The sequence below is a fragment of the Haematobia irritans genome, chromosome 1 (assembly GCF_050003625.1).
Source record: "Haematobia irritans isolate KBUSLIRL chromosome 1, ASM5000362v1, whole genome shotgun sequence".
Classification (NCBI taxonomy): Eukaryota; Metazoa; Arthropoda; class Insecta; order Diptera; family Muscidae; genus Haematobia; species Haematobia irritans.
Window position 1 is genome coordinate 197,486,109 of NC_134397.1, and position 26,734 is coordinate 197,512,842.

Consider the following 26,734-nt stretch of genomic DNA (forward strand, 5'->3'; position numbering starts at 1 on the left):
ATTGTGATACAACAGTGGTGAACTTCTCTATTATCACTGAGTGCTACCCGATTCTGTGTTTAGCTCAATGACATGTGACCTACTTTTTATAGCTGAGTCCGAACGGTGAAACCATTTACAAAAGCTTTGAAACACCTAGAAATATTACCAGCATTGCTGAGAGGGGATAATCCACCACTGAAAAATTTTTGTGTTTGGTCGAAACTGGATTTGAACCCACGACCCTGTGTATGCAGACGGTCATGCTAACCATTGCACCACGGTGGCTCCCCCATATATTCACGAACGTCTTCCAGTCACGGTTGCGACTCGAGCCAAAAATAATAATAGCAAATTTTGTCAAAATTTTATTTCTATAGAAAATTTTGTCAACATTTTATTTCTATAGAAAATTTTGTCAAATTTTATTACTACAGAAAATTTTGTACCAATTCAACATGAACAAATTTTGTTAATTCTCACAGCAATTTTTCATGAAATGAATGAAATTGTGTTTTTGGTATATATTTTAAAGAGAAAATATCAAGTAAAAATTTTGTCGGAAGAGCGAGTTTTCGAGATACCGACCCTTGAAAATTGACGTATTGGTGGCCGGTCTTCGGCCGGGGTTTAAGACTTTCTCCTATGGACAGGGTCCAAAGTGGGCTAACGCGAACCCAAAGTGGACAGGTGGGTTTGAGACTTTCTCCTATGGACAGAGTCCAAAGTGGACTAACGCGAACCCAGGACCTCTCCGGGTCCATGTTGTTCTAAATATATTACTTTTAGGATGATTATATGCGATGGATACTAAATCCAATATACGTGATAATGAAAACTTTAGGGGCCCGCAATTCCGAAAATAGGTCTTTCGGACAAAAAGTTGTATAATGCATTTTGTGTTTAGAATCGAAAAGTCTACACGCTGGCCAAAAATTGGACCAATCGAACCACTTATACTAAAGTAGATTTAAGCCTATTTATAAATTCCTTTTTGTGTCTTGCAACTTTTTACAATATAATTTTTATAGGAATATTACGCGAACACACCTTATGTCAGCTCCTATGAAGACGTTCTGCGTTTTTAAGCAAAGTAATTGAAACTAATGTTGGCGTGATAATTCTTGGCCAAATAATTCTTCTTGCACTGGAAAAACAATAATCGACATCTCCTAAAATTGTGTGGATCGTCTCAAAATGGCGAAATTAAATACTTGTTTTGTACTGACTATATTTATTTTCCTGCTTTGTTCTTTTTCTTGCGGCGAGAAAAAGTCGAAGAAATATTCAAGAGAAGCTAATGACCCGCATTTCGAGCAAGTCAAAAGTGAAACTTATGATCCGGACTTCAGAAATTTGCCCAGACCTTTTAGAATGGCAAAATTAAATTTGGTTTGGTCTAAGGCCCAAAACGTAAGTTTGAATTATGGATAATAGTTTTCTTTTCACTAAGCTCTCTATTTCTTTACATGAAGCGTTTGACGGAACCAAAGTTAAAATCATTGTACATGGAACTTAAAATACAAGATAAAGAAGAAATTGCATGGAAGCAGTTAAACTCGCAACACAAAGATAAAGATGGCTTGAAAGAAAATGAGCTACGACGTAAATTGATAGGAATTATGAGCTCGTACGATTTATTGGAGCATTTCGAAGAAACTGAAGACAGGGACAAAATTAAGCCATACAAGAAATTCCATGACCCCGAAGAGCGCCACATCAACAAAAGTCTTTTTAAAGATAAGAAGCTTAATAAGTTGTGGGAAAAGGCAGAAGTTTCCGGATTCACTGCAGAGGAATTGAGTTCACTAAAACAAGAATTTGAACATCATCAGGATAAGGTTGATGTCTACTATAGCCTATTGGAAAATCTGGGTACCAATGTGGATGTAAACAAACATGAGAGTTAGTTCGAATATATCAAACGAATATGATAGAGACTTTTTATATCAATTTGTTCTCTTTCTTTTCAGATGCTATTAATGAGGATGAAATGGAGAATTTCAATATGATTTCCAATGATCCCAATGACAATGAAATCGAAACACCAGAGACAGCACGTAGTAAATATGAAAGTAGCATTAACCAAGTAAGGGATCATCACCGTAGTATTAAGGATCATTATGAACGTCTGGAACGTCTTGTGTCATCGGGTCCGCATAGCCAAGATTTCATAGAACCTAAAGTGCAGGGACTTTGGCGTGTTGCTCAATCAAGTAATTTCAGTGAAAAAGAATTATCCTCGATAAAAACTGAACTGCATCATTTTGAGTCTCGTCTACTAAAGCTACGACATTTGCATGCAGAACATGCCTTACAAAAAGAAAAATACAAGGTAAACAATATAAAATAGTATTTTCTTTCCTAATTACAAATACCCCTTCATTTCTTTTCTTTAGAATGAGAAACATCAAGACAAAACAAATCGTTTTGATGAGCTCGAAGAAACGCTTAAAAAGCAAAGCCGTAAAGTGGAAAAGATTCAAGAGAATATAGAGAAAACTATTTTTAAACATTCTGAACTTTAACTTCTCTCTAAAGATTAAACAGATGTGCTGATAAGAAACGCACGAAATGAATGGCCAAAATGAATCAAATTTTATTAGTTTGTAAGCTAGTGTTTTCAATAGGAAAATGAAATATTTTTGATAAATCTGTGTATATACCAAATAAATTTTCTGTTTCAGTAAAAATTTATTCCATCATTTGAATATATGTGGGTTTGTTTGTTAAAATGTTGCAAATTCTGTCGAAGAACTTGTATATTCGAGTTGGTTCTTGGTAAATTGGCTGGTAAATTTCAACTCATGACTACATAGAATACTCGGTATTAGGAAGGTATAAACACTTGATTTGCGTAAAGCTAATATATCAACCCCTGTCAGCATTTAAAAGTTCAATTTTTTATTTATTACATTTACAATAAAATTATAAATACATTTGACTGCTAAGGTCTTAAACTAGTATAGACTCCTAAGTGACCCTACAACAATCGCCAACTGTGATTTTTGACACATTTCCCATAAAACTAAAAAATTGGAGGTGGAACATTGTTATTACTCTTAAAACTACTAAAGGTATGAGATGAAAATATGGTCAAAAGGCATCAGTATCTCAAGGAAAACGAAAAAAGCTTTTGTGGATTTTATAGGGATAATTCTAAGTCATCTTTAAACAAATTGAGAATTAATAAATCTACGGATCTAAAAGCAATATTTTATGAGCTCTTACATTTATACATTTGAAAGTTCCTTATAATAGCCCATTCACATTGCACTTCCAAAATCCACTTTAACTAGATTTCAATTGTCATTTGTCTTATAAAAAGAAATTCAAATCCACTTCTATAGGCTCTACACTTATACTCAAAATCCACATATTCGAGATTTGAAATCTACTTTTTATAAGGCAAATGACAGTTTAAATCTAGTTAAAGTGGATTTTGGAAGTATAATGTGTATGCCGTATTAATAGATTTCGATCCTAATGTGTATGAGGTATAAAATACGCTTTATTGTTTCAAAACAGAAATATAGATATACTTTTGGAACCCGTCAATTTGGTAACTTGGCAATTCTTCTTTAACAATTCTTCAAAAATTATTAAATACACTTTAAATTGAAAATTGGCAACACTGTTTAGCTGACATAGAAACAGCTGATCATCTTGACTTCTGTAGCACGCATTCACATTAGGTAAATACATTAAAAATGGAGAAGTTTATGTGAAAATAGGTTTCCTTCATTTAGCACAAAAGTAAACAATTAAGTGAAATTATAGGAAAAAAAGTGTTAAAATTTGTATAGCAAAGTGAGTGCCAAGAGTATGGTTAATAATAGTAGTAGTACAAATGATAAAATGCCCAAAAAATATAGAAAGAAAATTTTACGTGTGGCCTATATTCTTTGCTTTGTGGCTGTGTATGTGTGCATCATTTTTTTATCACTTGAGTCACACCCCGCTGTAAAATGATGAACTATGATATCTACTCTATTTCCCACTAAGATGACAATTCTGAATAATTTATTCAAATGAGTTTTGAGTTAATTGTAGTTTCCTTACATAAACGGTGCTTTTTGTTTTGCAGAGCCCCCCACTTCAAACGTGAGACTCTAAACTCAACGCGAAAGGTGTTATGGTCATGGGTGAGAACATAATGGACGAACTAGCATCATTGATACGCACCGAAATTCCAGATGGACGCCAAAGCTTACGCGATAGTTACACAAACCTGGAAAGGGTGGCCGACTATTGTGAAGATACGTATTATAGAGCTGACAATAAGAAAGCTGCCCTGGAGGCTACAAAGAACTATACAACGCAATCGTTGGCCAGTGTCGCTTACCAGATAAATACATTGGCCTACAGCTATATGCAACTTTTGGAATTGCAAGCACAACAATTAAGTGAGATGGAGTCACAAATGAATCATATCGCTCAAACTGTGCAAATACATAAGGAAAAAGTTGCCAGGAGGTAGGTAGCACACCGAATTATTTCAGTGGAACACGTATGCATCAAATTTATTTTGAACTATTACCATCTATTAAAACTTCTGGGAAGGATCTAAAGAGTAATACGTCGATAAAAAAAATAATATTTAAAACTTTTTTGCATTTACCCGCTCATTAAAAAAATTCTTGCATCATAAATTACTGTCATTTTATACCTCTTCTTCTCTTAATGTAATTTTCAGGGAAATTGGTGTTCTCACCGCAAACAAGGTTAGCACACGCCAATTTAAAATTGTGGCACCTATAAATCCCGAGAAGCCAATTAAGTATGTGCGAAAAGGCATTGATTATTCGATTCTTGATGATATCGGGCATAGTGTGAGTACCAATCAAAATAATCGTAATCAAAAGCATCGTGGTTCTTCCCATGGTTCGGTACAATCATTAGCTCAACCATCATCGGTAGTTGGACCACCACCAACAACAAAACCACCAACACCCCCCCAAATGTCACGTGGAAATACTGGCACTTTGGGCAAATCATCGGTCAGTAATACTGGTACATTGGGGAAAAGTTCACGAGAATATCGTACTCCACCAGTGGTCAATCCTCCACAAGTACCTTCTCATTATGCTCCCAATTATCCGATAGGACATCCAAAACGTTTGTCCACAGCTTCTTCAAGCACTACAGCAACGGGTGTTAGTAGTACCGGTATAGGAGGATCAACTAACAATGAACGCGGTTACAGTGCATTGCCAATGCCGCCCAGTCAACAAATAGCTACACATGTCAATTTGCCATCAGCTGGAATGATGCAATCATTACCACCACCCCTAACGACAACCTATGATGATCGTAATAGTATGCCACGTAAGCTTTAATGACTTTATACGTATTACAATTGCTAATAAAATGTTCATCCTCATATTTTAGCACCGCCTTCCCCGTTGACGGTTTCTCAACATGAAATAACAGAACAAAGTCATATTGGTATGCATACATTGGGTCGTAATCATAACAGGTGAGTTTGCTTTTTTATGTTGAATGTTTAAATTGTGTATTAAATGTTTGTTTTGTTGTTTTTTTGTGCCGCTATTGCATTATAGAAATGGCAACAGGTAATATATTTGATAGTAACACTATTTTACTAACTACTTTATTTAATAATTTAAATCATATGAATAATATATTTAATATTCTACGGATAAGGTTTATATGTTTTTCGTTATATTTGGAGAGTATATTAAGAATCAAAAATACTAGTTTTTAAGCTCTTCATATTTTGGTTTGTGGAAAAATTAAATTTTTATATTTTTAATGTCCTGTTCTCCTATTTCATAGGAAGAAAATTCGTCTTTTTTTCAAAAGGAAAGTCGCTTCATATTTTGCTATCGAGCCTATTTTTAAAATTCGAATGAGTTATAAGGTCAAAAAATTAAAAATACTCGAATTCGACTTGTTTTGGAATAGGTTTTGTTCTATTTATAAGAACAGAACATATAGCACAAAATATTCATATATCAAGGCGTCGCATTTTTCTAGATTTCTAGAAAGATTTTGTCGTTTCAAATTTCAAAAATAGTGAGAATCATAAAAAAAAAACTATTAATTTGTCGAGTTTGGTTAACGGCGAAATGATAAAAACTCTGCCGTTAACAAAATATGATATTTTGTAGCCAAAAGAGTGGGTTAGGTAAGGTGTAGTAGAAGCCCTTTATTATAGGCTCACGTAAACTTCTTTCTTATCAAATGAGTGCTGCCTCTCATTTGATAAGATGAGGGACCTCTTATCAATGAGGGACATCCTTTATATAAACCAGAGAAGCTTTGAAACACTGAAAAGTGTCAACAGCATTACTGAGAGTGACTAAAGAGTAAGAAAATAATGAACAATTTAGTAATTTGAAGTAATCAGTGGCAACTGTTGCATCTAAATCATCTTTATGATTTCTCAATAAAATTTTACCAATTACTGTTTAATAAAAATTACCCTGTAAATCCAAGAAACTTCGGCATTAATAGAGAAATAAAGCCTTAACCCTTATACTACGTTGGGTATTAGGTCGTATTTTTCATCACCGAATTTCTTACTTTTGGATTATAAGTAAAAGTTCTTACTACTCAGCATGACTTCAGCATATGTTACCAATTAATGCACTGAGTAATATAAATTGTTAATTATATTCGAACAGTAAGATATGCGGTGTTAAAAACACGATATGGGTCATCAAATGACCCCAACGTAGTATAAGGGTTAAATAACTCTGAATAAATAAATTTGAGACATTGCCACACATTTGTATGAATTTGATATTAGGTTAGGTTAGGTTAGTTGGCAGCCCGACGTATCAGGCTCACTTAGACTATTCAGTCCATTGTGATACCACATTGGTGAACTTCTCTCTTATCACTGAGTGCTGCCCGATTCCATGTTAAGCTCAATGACAAGGGACCTCCTTTTTATAGCCGAGTCCGAACGGCGTTCCACATTGCAGTGAAACCACTTAGAGAAGTTTTGAAACCCTCAGAAATGTCACCAGCATTACTGAGGTGGGATAATCCACCGCTGAAAAACTTTTTGGTGTTCGGTCGAAGCAGGAATCGAACCCACGACCTTGTGTATGCAAGGCGGGCATGCTAACCATTGCACCACGGTGGCTCCCATGAATTTGATATTGCATTTTATCCAACCGATTGCAATTTTGCTCCTATAGTTCCACAGTTATTTTTCTTATTTATCTCATTCCACTCTACACCTTTATATCTGATGACTACCATACATGTATTCGACTAAATTAAAAGTACTAATTTATAAGATAATAAAAATTTGTTCCTAACTAAAGTAGATTAACCAATATGTCTTTTAACAACAATTCCCAAAATATTTTTAGGAACCATTTCAGTTTGAACTTTGCTAGACCAGGTTCACAATCGCCACCATTGCCACCACCTCCTCCACCAGAGGAAGAACATCAAGACTTTGGTAGACCTCGCAACTCTGCAGGACAAGGACAATTGGCTCCAATAGTACCCGATGATCAAAATCTTCCGGGATGGGTGCCCAAGAATTATATTGAAAAAGGTAAATATCTACTCATATACTTGCTATGTGTAATTTTCATAATTCTTGGTGATATTTTAGTGGTTGCAATTTATGATTACTATGCTGACAAAGATGATGAACTCAGCTTCCAGGAGAGCTCAGTATTATATGTTCTTAAAAAGAACGATGATGGCTGGTGGGAAGGTGTTATGGATGGGGTTACTGGCCTATTTCCAGGCAATTATGTTGAACCATGTGTATAAGCATTTACAAAGAGGCAACACAAATAAGACAGCAAAATAGCATTTTTACGAAAATTTACAAAAAGATATAAAAGTGATGCCAATAAGCAAAAAACTCACTCACAAAGCCAGCAGCCTTTAAGTATTCCATAGAGTAATAATGAACATCTATAATAGCCCACAAATCAACAAGCCTAAAAATTATACATCTATCAATTGGTAAAACATAATGTTAACATTCATCAAAAATAACGACATATTCAAAATGAGGAATCACAGTAAATAACATCAGTGTCTTTGCGGGATATTAACACCGGCCAGATATAGTATTCTTTGCAGCAGTTTTATAAAAAAAATATAATGAAAATTTTTTATAAAAACGTAAGACTAAATTTTTTACGTGAACATATGAACTAGAAAGCAAATCAAGCAATTGAATCATAAGCTAATTTACACATATAGTTTATTCTAATGTCTCATGTAAACATACAATAATAGATCCTACGAACATGATGACTACGAAGAAGACGACTAGAACCTTCCTACTCTCTCCCATAGCAAATTCAATGATAATAAATCCATTTAAAACAATAAATTTCAATTGTCATCAAATGAAAACGAAAAATAAATCGAATCATCATCTATAGCAAACAAAAATATATACACAACAATTATTATATCATACACAAACTCTATCACTTAACTTACAAATGACATACACACAACAAAGAAAACGAACAAAATGTAGCTTCATACACATATATAACAGATGTGAAATGTTATAATTTACATATTTTGTTTTATTGTTGTTTATCTCTCATATTTAATTGAGTCAAAAACGGAAGACTACATGTCTAAATTGCATTTGTTTATGATTATTATTATTACTACTATTCTTAAATGTATGTGTGTGTATTTGTCGTTTTTTTTTTGTCAATTAGCGCCATTATATGATGATATTGCTTTTACTATACATTACCTATTTTCAAATGGACCAGACACTCTTCCACTCCTCCTTATCAAGTAGGCTATTTAATTTTTTAAATAAAATAGGTTATTGAAGAATGTTTTTTGTATTGCTTTGCTTCGATGTATTAAATATTGATTTTTTTTCTGATGAATTACAATATAAGCCAATAATCATAGTTTTTTTTGTTGGTTTTCAACATATATTTCTTATATTTGTACAATCAATAGATACATTCGAATTGTGTATTTATATTCAGATATAAAAATGCAACAAATATATATTTAGTTAAACTTTATTTCTTTTGCCTATAAAATATTATTGTAATGAAAAGCAAAAAAAAAGCTTCATTATTATTAAATACGAAAATAGTTAATAAAAATTATATTATATTATGATGCTACACACAATTTATTTCTATTTGTTTTAATTTTAAATAATTATATGTTTAAAGGCAGATTCAAAGTGAATTTTGGTTTCTATTAAAAAAAAGGAAAACATGAATGTAATGCCTTTGTATGGGAAGCGAGATGAATACGTGTTTCCCGGAAGGCTAAATTGTTCAATCCAAAATTACGCATTTCCCGAGAAGTTTTCAATGTGTATGCAAGCGATAAAATATGAAAATTTTAGGTTTATAATAGAGGTATGCTGTTAGTAATATTTTACTCACGCTCACCATGGTGGTGTATCATAAATGTTTATTAACTCAATTTGTCGAGTATGAAATCTAAGGACCGTTTGCACTGAATGAAGATTGCGATTTATTAAGAAATAATCCTAAAAAACCACGTATTTAACAAATTGGGATTTTTAAGGATTCAGAAAAATCCCGGGATTCAAAATAAAAAATCCCGGGATTGGGGATTAATCCCATCTCGAAAATCCCGGGTTTTCAGGACGAGATTCATCCCGAATGACAGCCCTAACTTTTTGCAGGACTAACGCGCACTCACGAAATGAATATCCTTACCCACGCACACTCACACACGAAACATATTTAAAAACTCATACGCTCACGAGTGGAAAATTTCGCGAACAGCAGAGGGTAATAGGTTTCAAGCTCACTTAGACTATTCAGACCATTGTGATACTACAGTGGAGAATTTCTTTCTTATCACTGAGTGCTACCCGATACCATGTTAAGGACAATTACAAGGGACCTCCTTTTTATGGCGGAGTCCAAACGGTAACAACACTTTAATACACTCAGAAATGTAACCAACATTGCTGAGAGGAGATAAAGAATGCAGTAGGGTACAGAAATTCTGTGACCTACGAAAGGATGGTAGGATAAGATAATTTTTCAAATACAAGATGTCTTGTCGGAGTCAGTGACTCCGATTTTTTCATTAAATGTCGATTATTCAATTTTTTCACTATCAAATGTCGACCAATTGAATTTGGCCCGAATTAAAAAGTCAAAAATACGAAGATTCGAAATGTTAACATTCCATTTAAAAGTCAATTCCGACTTTTGTAACCCCAATATCAATCAAAAGAATGTTAACTGGGCGGCTTCAGAGATCTCACCATCTCATATTCATGTTGCTCAGAAGAATTGCGGCATATCATCCAGGCAACTTCCGATCACTGCGTCTCTCAGTGACTTTTCGAATTTTCGATTTTTTTTCGCTATCCAAAGTCGATTATTTGAACTTGGCACATATCGATTTCAAAAAATACCGAATACACCATATTCTGCACCCCTATTTGTGAACTAGAGGTGTGCACGTGACACGAAATTGTCGTGACTCACAACATTTTCGTGACTCACGCGTGAGTCGTGAGTCACGCTGACGGCAACGGCGTGAGTGTGCGTGAGCGTGATTAACCAACCAAATGTCGTGCGTGAGCGTGAGTCACGAAAATAATATCTTCGTGAGTGTGCGTGAGTAACGAATTTCGGAAAAACACGCTCACGAAAATAATCCCGCTTACGAACATAAAATGCTTACGAGTTGAATTCATTTATAATTTTAGTAACATCCTAGGTGGTAAGAGTTTTATAACGCACTCGATTTTAACCATACTCATGTTTTCAGTCAGGTTCTATAGGTAAATCACTCATAAAATTATTCGTGAGTCACGAAGTTTTTCGTGAGGCACGACATTTTTCGTGAGTCACGATATATTTCGTGAGTCATAACATTTAAAAGATTTTCGTGCGTGAGTGTGCGTGAGTATAAATGTTCTTTTCGTGAGCGTGCGTGACCGTGAGTCCTACCAAAAAATATCGTGCGTGAGTGTGCGTGAATAAGATTTCTCCATCGTGAGTGTGGGTGAGCGTGAGCACAATATTACTCACGTGCACACCTCTATTGTGAACCTAAAATACATTTGAATTTTCAATTTCAGGACAACTGGAGAAATATAGAAGTATAGGGAGATTGGTATATGTGGGTACTTTGCCAAAATATGAACCGCTATAAGCCAAACTCAATACACAGCCTTTTGGACCTAATTTACATTTTCAGACAAATGGATAAAAATTGCGGTGTTTGGAAGCCCAAGAAATCAAGGAGATCAGGAGATCGGTTGATATGAGGACTATACCAAAACATGGAATGATATAAGCCAAATTCGAGACAGATCTTTTTAGATGGAAAATACTTCTAGACTTCAAGCGTATGGGGTAAAATTGCGGTGTCTAGAACTTCAAGAAGTTAAAACGCCATACCACCACACATATTTGTAGGTATAAACAACGTCTATATTTTCATTTTTAGGCAAAATGGGTGAAAATTGCGGTATATAGAAGCTCAAGAAGTCAAATCGGGAGATCGGTCTATATGGGGGCTATACCAAAACATGCACCGATACACACCATATTCTGCACACCTATATGTGGATCAAAAATACCTCTGAATTTTCGATTCCAGGTAAATCGGATGCTCAAGAAACCAAGTCGGGTTGTACCAAAGCAAGGACTTATAATCAAAACACGATTTTCATTTTCAAGCAAGTAACAGGTGGGCTGATAAGTCCCCGGTCTAACAAAGAAAAACACATTTTTTTTGGTCAAAATTCGTTTTTATTATTCAACATAGTTCCCTTCAAGAGCGATACAACGATTATAACGACCTTCCAATTTTTTGATACCATTTTGGTAGTACTCCTTCGGTTTTGCCTCAAAATAGGCCTCTTCATTGCAGCCAAATTTTTTCCCTGCGAGCATCCTTTTGAGGCCTGAGAACAAGAAAAAGTCGCTGGGGGCCAGATCTGGAGAATACGGTGGGTGGGGAAGCAATTCGAAGCCTAATTCATGAATTTTTGCCATCGTTCTCAATGACTTGTGGCACGGTGCGTTGTCTTGGTAGAACAACATTTTTTTCTTCTTCATATGGGGCCGTTTTCCCGCGATTTCGACCTTCAAACGCTCCAATAACGCCATATAATAGTCACTGTTGATGGTTTTTCCCTTCTCAAGATAATCGATAAAAATTATTCCATGCGCATCCCAAAAAAACAGAGGCCATTACTTTGCCAGCGCACTTTTGAGTCTTTCCACGCTTCGGAGACGGTTCACCGGTCGCTGTCCACTCAGCCGACTGTCGATTGGACTCAGGAGTGTAGTGATGGAGCCATGTTTCATCCATTGTCACATATCGACGGAAAAAATCGGGTGTATTACGAGTTAACAGCTGCAAACACCGCTCAGAATCATCAACACGTTGTTGTTTTTGGTCAAATGTGAGCTAGCGCGCCACCCATTTTGCACAGAGCTTCCGCATATCCAAATATTGATGAATGATATGATCAACACGTTCCTTTGATATCTTTAAGGCCTCTGCTATCTCGATCAACTTCATTTTACGGTCATTCAAAATCATTTTGTGGATGTTTTTGATGTTTTCGTCGTTAACCATCTCTTTCGTGCGTCCACTGCGTTCACCGTCCTCCGTGCTCATTTCACCACGCTTGCATACCAATCAATTATTGTTGATTTCCCTGGGGCAGAGTCCGCAAACTCATTATCAAGCCAAGTTTTTGCTTCCACCGTATTTTTCCCTTCAGAAAACAGTATTTTATCAAAACACGAAATTCCTTTTTTTTCACAAAAGACGCTCTATCGCACAAACTAATTGACTTACAGACGTCAAATTTTGTCACGAATCATTTGAAGGTTGGTACTATATAAAAATAATATGCATTTAATACTAGCGACGCCATCTATGTGTCAGACCGGGGACTTATCAGCCAACCTGTTAATGTAAAAATTGCGGTATCTAGAAGGTGAGAAATCGAGTGATCGGTCTGTATGGGTGTTATACCAAAACATGGACCGATACATCATCATCATACATCATGATCGGCACAATAGTAAATGAAAAAAATTAAAATGTCGAACATATATTTTTTTTCGATTTCCACTAAAGCCTAAAATGACTCTTCTTTACTGCACAAAATTTAATTCTATGTACATTGAATGAAGGATTTAAAAGCATTTATTTTTTCATTTTCATTAGTCTTCTTGATGTTCCCACAGTTGTGGCCAATTTGGGCAAGCGAGAATTAACTGCGGGACCCATATGTCGATCGGGATTGTCCTGTAATGTTAAATTGTCCATTGATAACGAAGCTAATTGACCGGGCTCAATTGGTGGAAGTGGTGATGATGGTGACCACTCTGAGCCTGAACTTGAGCAAGGTGAATCGGAGCTAAAGAGAAACAAATAATTTGTGAGCTGAAATTACAATAATTGTAGTTAGATGTGGTTCTACATACCCTGCGGTATAAATGGGTGGTAGCTTTCTCTCATAGGCTGCCGTTGCTGTAACAGTGCCTGCATGAATCTCCTGTTGATAAAGGCCATAGAGTTCACGTAGCTCATCGGGGAGTTCAACATTTCCTTCTTCAATTAAACGTCTCTGAGAGCTAATGATATCTATTGGAAATATATACAGGTTTGGTATGATAGAGTCTAAGTACTATCCATCTTGTGGTTTACCTTCACATAATCTCCTTTGCCTTTCGGCTCTTAAAAGTTGCAAATCTCTTCTTCGCAATTCCGCTTGTCTTGCCAAACGCTCGGCTTGTAGTGACACTTTATCAGCTTCCAATTCATGTACTCTACAAAGCAGGGCCAATAGTTCACGTTCTTCATCACTGCTTATGCGTTCAGGCAATTCCTAGAAGAAGAAAGAAACATCGCATTTCAATACAAGGACAACGATTTTTTTAAATTGTGGATTTTGAGGTAAATGTATGAAAAAAAGGTACAATCCAAGGTGTATCCGTTTCTGGGTTTTGGACGTTATATTTGGCTGGATTATTACAACCGGCTACTGTTGGCTAGCTCAAACATCTCAAGTGAAGGTATTGTTTGTGTATCACACTGTAATTATACTGGTATCGTTATCAAACGCCATGGTGGTGGCTCATATATTGAAGGCTTGTATGGCTAAACATCTGAAAAACTATAGCGTAAAAGGGTCCAACCTATGTTGAAAAACGAGTTCATGGTGAAGCCTTACAAGTTCCAAAATGTATAATATCTTACACCAAAGCTAAAAATTAGACTCTATAATGTAAAAGAGTTGCTGCACACAAATTTTTTTTCTGATTCAATCAAGAAATTAATTGATCCAATTAATTTTTTAATTGAATGTCTGCAATCACGAAAATGATAGTATTAATCACAGCGTTAAATGGACATAAAAAATATTTGATTAAACAATTAATTGATTTGATTTCAAAATGTCAATTAATTTTTTAATTGATTCAATTGAAAATTTAATCGATGTTGATTGCAAAACTGCATTAATTTTGTGAATTAAAAACGTAACTATTTTCAATTACTTTCTTTCTTGACTTTGTGTTTTTTAGTTTGATTAAAAAATTAAAGAAAGAAAAGTTGATTCAATTTGTAAGAGGAAAATTCCCAAATGTTTTCTCCATAAGGAGTTAGCATAAAGGGCCCAAAATTGAGTTATCTCTCCCAGCCAGATCTATACTAAAGGCTGTGGAAAGGTTCATTCGCCCGAACCGAAACATGTACAGTCCAGGCGTGTATAGATTTGTATCTGGCGTTTTCTTTTAAATGGCTCTATTAACCATGTTCCTTAACCTATATCTGTCCATAAAGCTCGAAAAATAATCGTATAATTAGATCTAATGCATTTGGACGTCAATTGCCTGTTTCGGTATCAGGCTAACATGAAATATAATATTATATTATAAATTAATTGTTTGAAATAAATTTTTATTTAAAATTTAAAAAAAAATTCATCACTTTATCTGACATAGTCTCCCGAGTTTGATTAAAAATTTTATATATATAAATTAATTTTTTAATTAAAAATTAAAAAAAAATTCAACCACTGACTTAATTAACTAAATGCTTCTATCTTGATTAAAAAGTTAATCGTATCAAATAATTTATTAATTAAAAAAATCAATTAACTTCAATTAACGTTTTAGAAATTAATTTTTGACAAAATTTTCTACAGAAATAAAATTTTGATAAAATGTGCTATAGAAATAACATTTTGACAAAATTTTCTTTAGAAATACAATTTTGACAAAATTTTCTATAAAAATAAAATTTTCTATAGAAATAAAATTTTGACAACATTTTCTATAGAAATAAAATTTTGACAAAATTTTCTATAGAAATAAAATTTTGAAAAAAAAATTCTATAGAAATAAAATTTTGACAAAATTTTCTATAGAAATAAAATTTTGATAAAATGTTCTATAGAAATAACATTTTGACAAAATTTTCTTTAGAAATAAAATTTTGACAAAATGTTCTATAAAAATAAAATTTTGACAAACTTTTCTATAGAAATAAAATTTTGACAATTTTTGTTTTAAATAAAATTTTAAAAAATTTTCTATACAAATAAATTTTTGACAGATTTTTCCAGAAAAATAAAATTTTGAAAAAATCTTCTATAGAACTAAAATTTTGAAAAAATTTTCTATTTCTATAGAATGTTGACAAAATTTTCTATAGAAATAAAATTTTAACAAAATTTTCTATAGAATAAAATTTGGACAAAATTTTCTATAGAAATACAATTTCGACAATATTTTCTATAGAAATAATTGTATAATTAGATATATTGACAAATTTTATTTATAGAAATAAAATTTTGAAACAAATTTCTATAGAAATAAAATTTTGACAAAATTAAAATAAGATTTTTTTAATTTGGTATATTTTTAGTAAAGTTTTGGAAGATTATTTTATTATATTATTATACCAATCAGATGGGTTCTTCTAAAAACGCGTGTAATCGGTGAAATCGTTTATTTAAAAAATCAAATTAAATTTCTTTTTCAAGTTCAATTAGTATAAAATTCAGGAAAAATATTCAGTTAGGCTTTCGCTTTTCCAAATCCGAATTGCCGGGCCTCACGCTTGACACCTGCCATCAGATTTTGTACAGCCACCTTGTCCACCTTCTTCGCCGCAGAAAGCCAGTTTGCCTTGAACTGCTGCTTAGCAGTTTATTTGGTCTTCCCAGCCCAGTATTTCTCAATTGGGCGGAGCTCTGGCCTGTTGGGAGGGTTCTTGTCCTTGGGAATCACCTGCACGTTGTTGGCGGCGTAAATTTCTTGGTTGACAGTCCCGGAAGCTATGAAAATGCTGCTTTTCAAGCCACAGGTACAGATGGCTTGCCAAACCAGATATTTCTTTGCGAACTTTGACAGTTTTATGTGCTTGAAAATATCTGCTACCTTTCCCCTTCCTTTTGCCGTATAAAACTCCTGTCCCGGAAGCTGCTTGTAGTCGGCTTTGACGTAGGTTTCGTCGTCCATTAACACGCAGTCAAACTTCGTCAGCATCGTCGTGTACAGCCTCCGGGATCGCGTTTTGGCCGTCGTATTTTGTTTATCATCGCGATTTGGAGTCACTACCTTCTTGTAAGTCGATAGTCCAGCTCGTTTTTTGGCTCGATGCACGGTTGTAGACGATACACCCAGCTTATTTGCGGCATCTCGGAGAGAGAGGTTAGGGTTTCGCTTGAAACTACCGGCAACTCTCTTTGTCGTCTCAGCGGCTTCCGGTTTTCGCTTTCCCCCCGATCCAGACTTTCTGGCTCTCGACAAACGTTCCCCAAACACTTTAATTACATTTGTAACGGTTGATTTGGCAACTTTTAGCGATTTTTCCAGCTTTGCGTGCGAGTAGCTCGGATTTTCGCGATGCGCGAGCAAAATTTTGATACGCTGCTCTTCTTGCTTGGACGGCATTTTGACAACTGAAGAGTGAATTCAAAAACCAAACCTTCAAAATGAGGGGTGGTCAGGTTTTTTAAATGCAAAATTGAAAGAAATACGTCAAGTTTATATTGACCAAATTTTGACCGTATCACCCTTTATTTGGCCAGCTTCTGTGAGCAAGACTAAAATATTAAGAACAAATGTCTTTAAAAGAAAGTTCGCAATCTTTGCTTAATTTTTTTTGCAATTTGCAATAATAGGATTTTTCTTCTTTGATTTAAAATTTTCGGATGCAAGGTAACTTTTCTTGGAGTTTATCAATACGCTGATGAAAGCCATTGCAAGGTAATGGGCTACAATAATACATTCGTGCAGTTTGATACCTAGAAAGCAAGAAACTACAACAACAGGCAATCGATCGCAGTGCTCCAATCATCAAACTCCAGCATCATCAGTATACAGTGAGTTGCAGCTCCTTTTATCTTTTGTAGTGCCCTATGGTCGGCTGAGAGCCTTAGTCATAACCTGAAGAAAATATTTATCTAATAATAATGGTTAATAAAGGGTGATTTGTTAAGAGCTTGATAACTTTTTTTTTTAAAAAAACGCATAAAATTTGCAACATCTCATCGGTTCTTTATTTGAAACGTTAGATTGGTCCATGACATTTACTTTTTGAAGATAATTTCATTTAAATGTTGACCGCGGCTGCGTCTTAGGTGGTCCATTCGGAAAGTCCAATTTTGGGCAACTTTTTCGAGCATTTCGGCCGGAATAGCCCGAATTTCTTCGGAAATGTTGTCTTCCAAAGCTGGAATAGTTGCTGGCTTATTTCTGTAGACTTTAGACTTGACGTAGCCCCACAAAAAATAGTCTAAAGGCGTCAAATCGCATGATCTTGGTGGCCAACTTACCGGTCCATTTCTTGAGATGAATTGTTCTCCGAAGTTTTCCCTCAAAATGGCCATAGAATCGCGAGCTGTGTGGCATGTAGCGCCATCTTGTTGAAACCACATGTCAACCAAGTTCAGTTCTTCCATTTTTGGCAACAAAAAGTTTGTTAGCATCGAACGATAGCGATCGCCATTCACCGTAACGTTGCGTCCAACAGCATCTTTGAAAAAATACGGTCCAATGATTCCACCAGCGTACAAACCACACCAAACAGTGCATTTTTCGGGATGCATGGGCAGTTCTTGAACGGCTTCTGGTTGCTCTTCACTCCAAATGCGGCAATTTTGCTTATTTACGTAGCCATTCAACCAGAAATGAGCCTCATCGCTGAACAAAATTTGTCGATAAAAAAGCGCGAAACACATTTCGAACCGAACACTGATTTTGGTAATAAAATTCAATGATTTGCAAGCGTTGCTCGTTAGTAAGTCTATTCATGATGAAATGTCAAAGCATACTGAGCATCTTTCTCTTTGACACCATGTCTGAAATCCCACGTGATCTGTCAAATACTAATGCATGAAAATCCTAACCTCAAAAGAATCACGTAGTATACACAATATTAAGGACAAATTTCTTTACAATGAATAAATTTTAATTATATGAAAGTCCATTACCTTTAATTTACACATTTTTTATTTATATCGAACATGCTTTTTTTTTACTTTAAGGAATATTTGCCTTACTACAAGGACATACAAAGACATACAAAGTTTAAAGAAACCCATTTTTAAAGCTAATGTTATGATTTTCATTTAATTAAAATTTATTTATTTAAAAGAAATGTGTTCTTAATGTTCTGAAAATTGAAAATTTCGATTGCTCAAAAAAAAAATATGTAGACATTTCAATTGGTAACACATTGTGTCAGATATCCTTTATGTCACTTTGTCAAAATGGCACAACTTGTCATAACCCACACGGTTGAAAAAGACTGTTTTGCATATGTTTGGCTATAAACATTATATGTTTGGAACACAAATTTTTAAACACAATATTTTTGAGTGCAAGCATATAATGTTCATAAACTAGCATAACATGTTTGGGACATATATGTTAATATGTTAGAACATATTATGTTTGGGACATAAAATGTTTGTAAATATAATATGCTTGGATGCAAACATATATTAATTTAGAAATAGCCTATAAACATATATGTGTTTAGTAGCTTGGAGCGCTATTTAACAGGGAGCGATATTGAATTAAGTTGGTGGTTGTTGCTTGTTATTACAAAATTAACATTTTATTTTTCCTTGGGCAATTGATCAGCTACTTCTTTGATCCTTACAAACTGTGTGGTCCGCTGTTCGAATCCCCGTCCGGCAAAAGGTAAAATTAAAATAAAAAAAATCATAAAATTGAATAATTTCTTCTACAATGTTTGTATTGCAGAAAAAGGTGCTAAGAACTAAAAAATCTCGTGGAAGTGAGAAAGATGTGGGGGAATATACAATTAGGCAGAAACAAAATTTTGAGCATTCAGGTCGAAAACCTATGTTGTTAGCACCTATATTACCTGTTTATTTTAATAATTCATTATGATTGTAAATATATAAATAAATAAATAAAATTTTGAGCACAATATTGTTTGGGAGATTTTTTTTAAGCATATAATATTTTTGGGTGCAAAATGCTTCCAAACATATTATATGTTCACATAATAACATATTGTTTTTTGGAAGACAACATTATTGAATTTGGATGCAAAAATACAAAATGTTTGGAACTTAGCCTACCCAAACATATATTGTTTAGACCAATATGCTTTCAAACATATTATATATTGGAAGAGATCAAACATATAAATGTTTGGGCAATACCCAAAAATATATATGCTTGAAGCAAAATATGTTTGGGAGTATATGTTACAGAAGCGATTTTTTGTGAGCGTGCACATTTATTGATTGGGGGCGTAAACTGATACGCAATTTTCTCTCAAAACTATATCAGTGAAATGAGTGAACTATCCAGGACACTAAAGTCAATTTATTGTAGTTCATAGAAATGATCATGATTTAGTCAAAATTTCCCCAAAGATTCTTTCCCCCAATATATGAAAGTTTCCTTTACACGGAGAGAAGGGCGAAAATATTTATGCACAAACATCTTAAAGATTTAGAAAAATTGCATTTTCCACAAAATAGAATTTCTTAAAATTTGTTAATTTTATCAAAAATATGGTGCTAAAGATATTTTTGCAATTTCTAACTCCAACACCTTCAAAATGCGAAACTTTCTTTAAAAAATGAAAAACTTATGTCAAATAAATTTTCTTGAATTTGTTGAAAAATGTTGAATTATTTATGCCATATCGGCGTTTGCAATACAGTTTAGTTACAAATTTCTAAAGTAAAGCAAAATTTCCTTTATCTGTGGGTTAACTTTTTTTTGGAGTGTAGACTTTCTCATATTTTTCCTTTTGTACTTACATCTTCCAATTGTACACCTTTTTGACGACATAACTCAAGCTCTTGTTCGGTTCTTTCACGTATTTCCTTATAACGCCTTGTTTCTTTTTCGATCGCTGACAGTTCACCCCAGGCATTTTTCAAAGCAATTGAACCTTCCGATTCAAGATCTGAAAAATATCAAGAAAACATTAATGCAAAACACCACGAATTCGTAAACCGTGCTCATTCACATGAATTCCTACCATCATCACTGGGTGTATCGTAAAGTTTACCCAAACGTCCCTGCCAATGTGATATTATCATATGTTGCCGTTCAGCATCCAATTCCAAACCCAAAAGGTGTGATTCAGCCTCCAAAAGTTTACGGCGTAATTTCATTTGCTGTTTGAATGTCAATACGATTTGCTCTCGCAAATATCTCAGCTCACTTTTTCGTTTTTCATCATCTTCAGCACTGGTGACTAATTGTTGAGCTGCAGTAGCTGCTGCTGCGGTAGCAGCCGCTCCACTTCTAGGACGATCTGTAAGCATTTTATTGCGTAGCCGTGAAACCTCTTCCCTTAGTTCAAAAACTAAATGTTGATAATGTTTCGTAGGAAAATTTTGCATTTCATCCACATAGACAGAATTCTGTAAACGTGTGGTTATGCTATTGGCTCGATCGGCATAGACCAGAGTGTTTTTGGTTTCATCTCGATGTTTACTTTCGGGAGCAATATGAGCAATCATTACTGTTTTACAACGACCACTTAGGGCTTCTTTCAGGAGGCGAGTTAATTTCGAATCACGATAGTTAACGTAGCGAGCTCCTCCCGACAAGGCATTTATACAGTTGCCCAAGGCAAGAAGAGACCGATTAATGTGGGCACCTTCCTGCAAACGTTTGCCACGATTTTTAGTTTTCTTAGCCCGTTCTGAACCAGCTAGATCAGTAAGAAATAGACGACCTTGTTTCGTACCCAATGATGTTTTAGTTTGCACTGTTATACTCAATAAGGCATGACTTCGGGAGGATGTTTGATTGGCTGCTGTTGGTTCCATGGTGCGGGCTTTGTTGCCTCTTAGTAAAAGTGAAACCACCTCTTTACGACTAGATGTTGTGATTTCCGTGAGACCAGCCACTGTTATACGTTGTCCACGATTATCTTCTCTTAGCTCCAAAGGTCCACCAGGACTAAGCAGGTCACGTATTAATTCATTGTATATTTCCAAATAGGATATGGTAACCTAACCCCCCAATCAAAGTAGACGTTAATGAAAGATATATTCGGAGTTTACTTGATTCACTTACCTTACACGAATTCGGTTCTTCGGACATTTCAATATGCTGGAATATTTCCTCTATAGCTCTTACCATTAGACCACTTTCACTTCCTTGACCATCTTTATCTGTTGGTGTTGATCCCTTTTTGCGACTTGGTCCAAGCATGGTATGTGTTTTTCCTGAACCTGTTGCACCATATGCGAATACCGCTGCATTATAACCTTTAATGACATCATTCACCAAAGGTGCAGTGGTGGCTTTGTAGACCATTTCCTAGATTGAGATATGGAAAATATTGATGAGAATTTCTAATTGCCCATTATGGAAATACAAAAAATCCAAAATTGACTTTTTGTCAAAAGAAAAAAATTTTTATAAACTTAAAATTCTGTTAATCGGGTTAAGTCGACTAATCGAACTTTGTTGTTGGCCAAAATCGATTAATCAACTTTTAACAAAAAATCGAAAAAAATATTTTATTTTGTACGAGTACACAGAAAAAATTTAAATTTTTCAATTAAAGTCTTAATTGAATCTTAAAAAATATTCAATTAAAAATTTAATTGATTCAACAAATTTTTTAATTGAAACAAAAATCAATCACAAATAATAGTATCAATTAATTTTTTAATTGGATCAATTAATGTTTTAATTGACTTTTAAATAATTTTTTAATTGATACTTTCATTTCTGTGATTGAAGACATTTCAATTAAATAATTAATTGGATCAATTAATTTCGTGACTGAATCAGAAATTTGTTTGTGTATGTGATTAATTCTTTTATGCTGAGACAACTCTTCAAAAAGTCAAATTTTGCTATATCTAAAGTCGACTTCCAGTAAGGGGTGGTACTATGTTTGCTTTTCGCGTTGAAATTTCCGCGGTTACTTTATTGAAATAGTGCGATTAAAAGCAAATATTTTAACTCAATTGATACGCATTGTCTTTTTTCTTCTAGATTTGATTAAGATTTAAGAGGAATATACATAATTGTTTTCATTTAAAATGTTCATTATTTTAGAAAAAGTAATCGCGAAAATTAAGCGATTTTCAACTCGAAACCGAACATAGTGCCGGCCTTAATAGAAAAGGTCGACTTTCGGATTTTGTTTTTTCCAAACTTCCAATCGACTTTTCGAATTTTGAAAAAAACTTTACATTAGACAAAAATCTAAATTGGAATTTTTGTCTAATGGACCTTTTATCAGAAAAAGAAAAAGTTGAGCTTATGTAATCTTAAAATTCGGATGAAATTGACTGATTGTACTTTGATGTTGGTCAAAATCGAAAACTACAATTTTAATTGTAAAGGAAATGTAATTTAAATCTTTTATGCTGACAGCCCTTCAAAAAGTCGAAAGTTAGGTGAGGTTAGGTTAGGTGGCAGCCCGATGTATCAGGCTCACTTAGACTATTCAGTCCATTGTGATACCACATTGGTGAACTTCTCTCTTATCACTGAGTGCTGCCCGATTCCATGTTAAGCTCAATGACAAGGGACCTCCTTTTTATAGCCGAGTCCGAACAGCGTTCCACATTGCAATGAAACCACTTAGAGAAGCTTTGAAACCCTCTGAAATGTCACCAGCATTACTGAGGTGGGATAATCCACCGCTGAAAAACTTTTTGGTGTTCGGTCGAAGCAGGTATCGAACCCACGACCTTGTGTATGCAAGGCGGGCATGTTAACCATTGCACCACGGTGGCTCCCAAGTCGAAAGTTGCTATGTGAAAAAGTCAAAGATTCAGTTATCGAAAATGTCGACTAGGTTGTCGATATTTCCAGATTTGAAAAATGACAAGACTCGACTTTAGGAAATATTAAAAATCAACATTTTTATTCTCATTAAAATCCCTATCCCATTAATACCCACTGATTTAGTTCTAAACAAGTATATACGGCCGTAAATTCGGCCAGGCCGAATCTTATGTTATGTACCCTCCACCATGGATTGCGTAGAAACTTCTACGAAAGACTGTCATCCACAATCGAATTACTTGGGTTGTGGTATCTTAAAACTTCTTAACATCGTTTTCTAAATTGTGAGTTAGTCCATACGTGGTATATATTAGACAAAGAAGGTATGTGTAGGTAAGTCTACAAATAATTACGAATCGATATGGACTTTTGCACGGTACATAGAGATCCAGAATTGAAATATGGGGGTCGCTTATATGGGGGCTATATACAATTATGAACTTGATATGGACCAATTTTTGTGTGATTTGGGATGGATTTATCTGAGGGCTATATATAACTATAGACCGATATGGACCTAGTTAGGCATGGTTGTTAACGGTCATATACTAGCACAATGTACCAAATTTCAACTGACTCGGATGAAATTTGCACCTCCAAGAGGCTACAAAACCAAATCTCGTGATCGGTTTATATGGGGGATATATATGATTATGGACTGATATGGACCACTTTTGGCATGGTTGTTAAATATCATATACTACCACCACGTACCAAATTTCAACCAGATCGGATGAATTTTGCTTCTCCAAAAGGCACCGGAGGTAAAATCTGGGGATCGGTTTAAATGGGGGCTATATAAAGGGTGGTTAAATTGTAAGGGCCGATGTTGAATGTGAACCACACCTAAACGTCAAGTTTTTTTCCGAATTTTATTTGACATTTCTCTATTTCAGATAATTGGATCAATTAATTTTGTGATTGAATCCAAAAAAAAATATGATTATACAGTAAGTGCTTTTACCTACAATCTATATTTTAAGATTAGGTTTCTCCTAAGCCTATTAAGATTAAGAAATAAGACACAGTCGTGATGATCTTGAGAGTTTGTCGAAAAATTGATCGATAAAATACCCTCGTTTCAAATTTCACGCAAATCGGATGAAAATCGCGGCTTCCATGGCCTCAGGAAGTCAAATCGGTAGATTGATTAATATGGAGTAGATATCGTAAGAAGCTGCGCTATAATACCTGTAGATTTCAAATTTCAAGCAAATTGGATGAACATCGAGCTTCCATGCCCTCAAAAAGTCAAATCGGGAGATTGATTGTTATGGGGACTATATAAAAACATATATAGCCGTTATATACCCAATTTAGCAATGGTTAGGTTAGGTTAGGTGGCAGCCCGATGTATCAGGCTCACTTAGACTATTCAGTCTATTGTGATACCACATTGGTGAACTTCTCTCTTATCACTGAGTTCTGCCCGATTCCATGTTAAGCTCAATGACAAGGGACATCCTTTTTATAGCCGAGTCCGAACGGCGTTCCAAATTGCACTGAAACCACTTAGAGAAGCTTTGAAACCCTCAGAAATATCACCAGCATTACTGAGATGGGATAATCCACCGTTGAAAAACTTTTTGGTGTTCGGTCGAAGCAGGAATCGAATTTAGCAATATTCTAGATTTCCAAATTCACGAAAAGCGGATAAAAGTAGGGGCATCTATATGCTGAAGAAGTCAAATAGGTGGATCGCTTTATAAGGGGGCTATATCGAAGCATGCAGACAAAAGACGGGTTTATGAAAATTTTCAGCACGATAGCTCCATTATTAAATGCTGTAGCGAGGACTTATGGACAATCATAGTTTCTTACGTATAACATTTTAGAGAGTTTTCAGTTGACATCCCGAAATAAAAAATTTCTTACTACCTCAATAAAAGAAAATTTTCCTAATTTTATGTGACCTTGTACAAATATATAACACCTCAATTAGCCTTATTAATTAAACTTTTGTTTACGTTTCGCGTGCAATCAGCAATATTAGTCGTTTTTTGGGATTGTTTTTCATTGGACACAGTCAATATTCGTGTATGTATGAAAAGATTTCTTTTGGCCCAAAATTAGAAATTACCAACCTGTGTATCGGATTCCTTGAAGACATAGTCATATGAATATTTTCGAGCTTTACCACGGCCACCATCATCGAAGAGTAAAGAAGATGGTGATATAACTTCAACACAACGTTCACCATTCTCAAACGAAGGTCTTACGCGGACAGCGACCTGTACAAATATAGAGAGAGCAAAAAATAGAAATTAATGTTACCAAGACAAAAACAAATGGACTACTTTGTCCACAGTTATTGATTCATATCGCGGGAAAGTTACAGCAAAAAAAAAACAGAAAAATAGAAAAAACTACAAAACAAACTTTACGATTATCAGCAATGCAATGCAGTACCATGTTTCCATTGTCGAGCCAAAGGACACACTATGGCCAAACGTGCATGTATATGCGTAAGTGTGGTACTTACCAATAAACGTTCCTCTTGTGGTGGAGCTGTCGATAGGACCCTACTTTGGGATGTTGATGAGCCACTACCGCTGCCGCTTCCACTAGACCAACTTCCGCTGTGGGCCATTGTCCGGACAGAAGTTGAATTTGTTTTGGCTTTGGCTCTTTTGTTGTTCAATCAAACTTCTATGTGAAGTCGTTTTTATTCAAATTTTCTGAAAAGAAAGAAGCAAATGTTAGTAATTTTCATCATATGTTTTATTTATATATATATATTTTTTCCCCAAAAAGTCGTCTTTTATTACAAAAAATCGATTATTCGACATTTGTGTTTCTTTTGCGGCAAACAAAAACATTTGTAAAGATTTTCAAAGGCTCAAAGTGATATCAACATCTTGTTCAAATTGGACAGGAAGTATTTTTAATCCTATTGACTCAAGCTTACATGTAGCTCGCGTAAGTATATACAGACTGGATCATATGTAATGCACCAAAGTAAAGTGCTCTATTTTTGTTTATGGCAATAAAAAAGTTTAAAACCTCTAAAAAGGCCATGAAATGATTGCTAAAAGACTATATATAAGGCCACGTCTAGCGGGAAACAAGCCAATGTGGCAATGCTGACAACTTATCATAATTTCAGGTTTATTCTAAAAGAAAGCACTTTATAAGAAAGGTGAATTTCATTTGTCTAAAATTTCCTTTCGGAGAAAAATATTTTTTTATCGAGTCTAAAAATTATAATCTATAGTCGCGGGTTTAACTCCCAAAAATGATTTTGCCATGCTCATCTGAGTACAACTTTTGGATAGTTTCTCATTGTATTATGTATAAAAATAAAGTACACGTAGAAAATATTGTCGTTAGGCCAAAGATTTATTATCCTTAATATACGAATGAGAGTTTTTCTTAGCATATAAAATTCAATTTTTCCTTGTCCAAAAGTCAATAAACTTTTCTATGTAGTCGTTTTCTCCTTATAGTTAATTAATTCGACTTAAAAATGAATTACT

The 26,734-nt window shown here is 34.6% G+C and overlaps 3 protein-coding genes across 6 annotated transcripts in view; 2 read left to right on the forward strand and 1 right to left on the reverse strand.

Annotated features, from left to right (window-relative positions):
- The window catches only part of Abi (tyrosine kinase Abl), a 49,661-nt gene extending 40,558 nt beyond the window's left edge, over positions 1–9,103 (forward strand). The window contains exons 1-7 of one of the 4 annotated variants that reach the window (XM_075292503.1): positions 3,657–3,674; positions 4,067–4,455; positions 4,676–5,307; positions 5,371–5,458; positions 5,544–5,555; positions 7,329–7,519; positions 7,580–9,103. In XM_075292503.1, coding sequence (XP_075148618.1) covers positions 4,115–4,455; positions 4,676–5,307; positions 5,371–5,458; positions 5,544–5,555; positions 7,329–7,519; positions 7,580–7,743 — 1,428 coding nt within the window. In that variant the 5' untranslated portion in view covers positions 3,657–3,674; positions 4,067–4,114 and the 3' untranslated portion in view covers positions 7,744–9,103. Of the gene's footprint in view, positions 1–3,656; positions 3,790–4,066; positions 4,456–4,675; positions 5,308–5,370; positions 5,459–5,543; positions 5,556–7,328; positions 7,520–7,579 lie in introns of those variants that run through there. The other 3 variants (XM_075292501.1, XM_075292502.1, XM_075292504.1) reach the window with 3 other exon arrangements.
- On the forward strand, positions 1,046–2,672 carry LOC142222375 (alpha-2-macroglobulin receptor-associated protein). Its single transcript, XM_075292500.1, has 4 exons — positions 1,046–1,392; positions 1,455–1,884; positions 1,953–2,314; positions 2,379–2,672. The coding sequence occupies exons 1-4, from the start codon at positions 1,177–1,179 to the stop codon at positions 2,505–2,507; spliced, it is 1,137 nt and encodes a 378-aa protein (XP_075148615.1). The 5' UTR covers positions 1,046–1,176; the 3' UTR covers positions 2,508–2,672.
- A 3,940-nt stretch (positions 9,104–13,043) lies between the features above and the next one.
- Kif19A (Kinesin family member 19A) overlaps positions 13,044–26,734 on the reverse strand; it is a 50,144-nt gene continuing 36,453 nt past the window's right edge. The window contains exons 2-9 of the mRNA XM_075292507.1: positions 25,741–25,936; positions 25,343–25,489; positions 21,525–21,770; positions 20,476–21,460; positions 20,252–20,400; positions 13,642–13,822; positions 13,419–13,578; positions 13,044–13,351 (exon numbers count right to left, since the gene is read on the reverse strand). Coding sequence (XP_075148622.1) covers positions 13,138–13,351; positions 13,419–13,578; positions 13,642–13,822; positions 20,252–20,400; positions 20,476–21,460; positions 21,525–21,770; positions 25,343–25,489; positions 25,741–25,848 — 2,190 coding nt within the window. The 5' untranslated portion in view covers positions 25,849–25,936 and the 3' untranslated portion in view covers positions 13,044–13,137. The remainder of the gene's footprint in view (positions 13,352–13,418; positions 13,579–13,641; positions 13,823–20,251; positions 20,401–20,475; positions 21,461–21,524; positions 21,771–25,342; positions 25,490–25,740; positions 25,937–26,734) is intronic.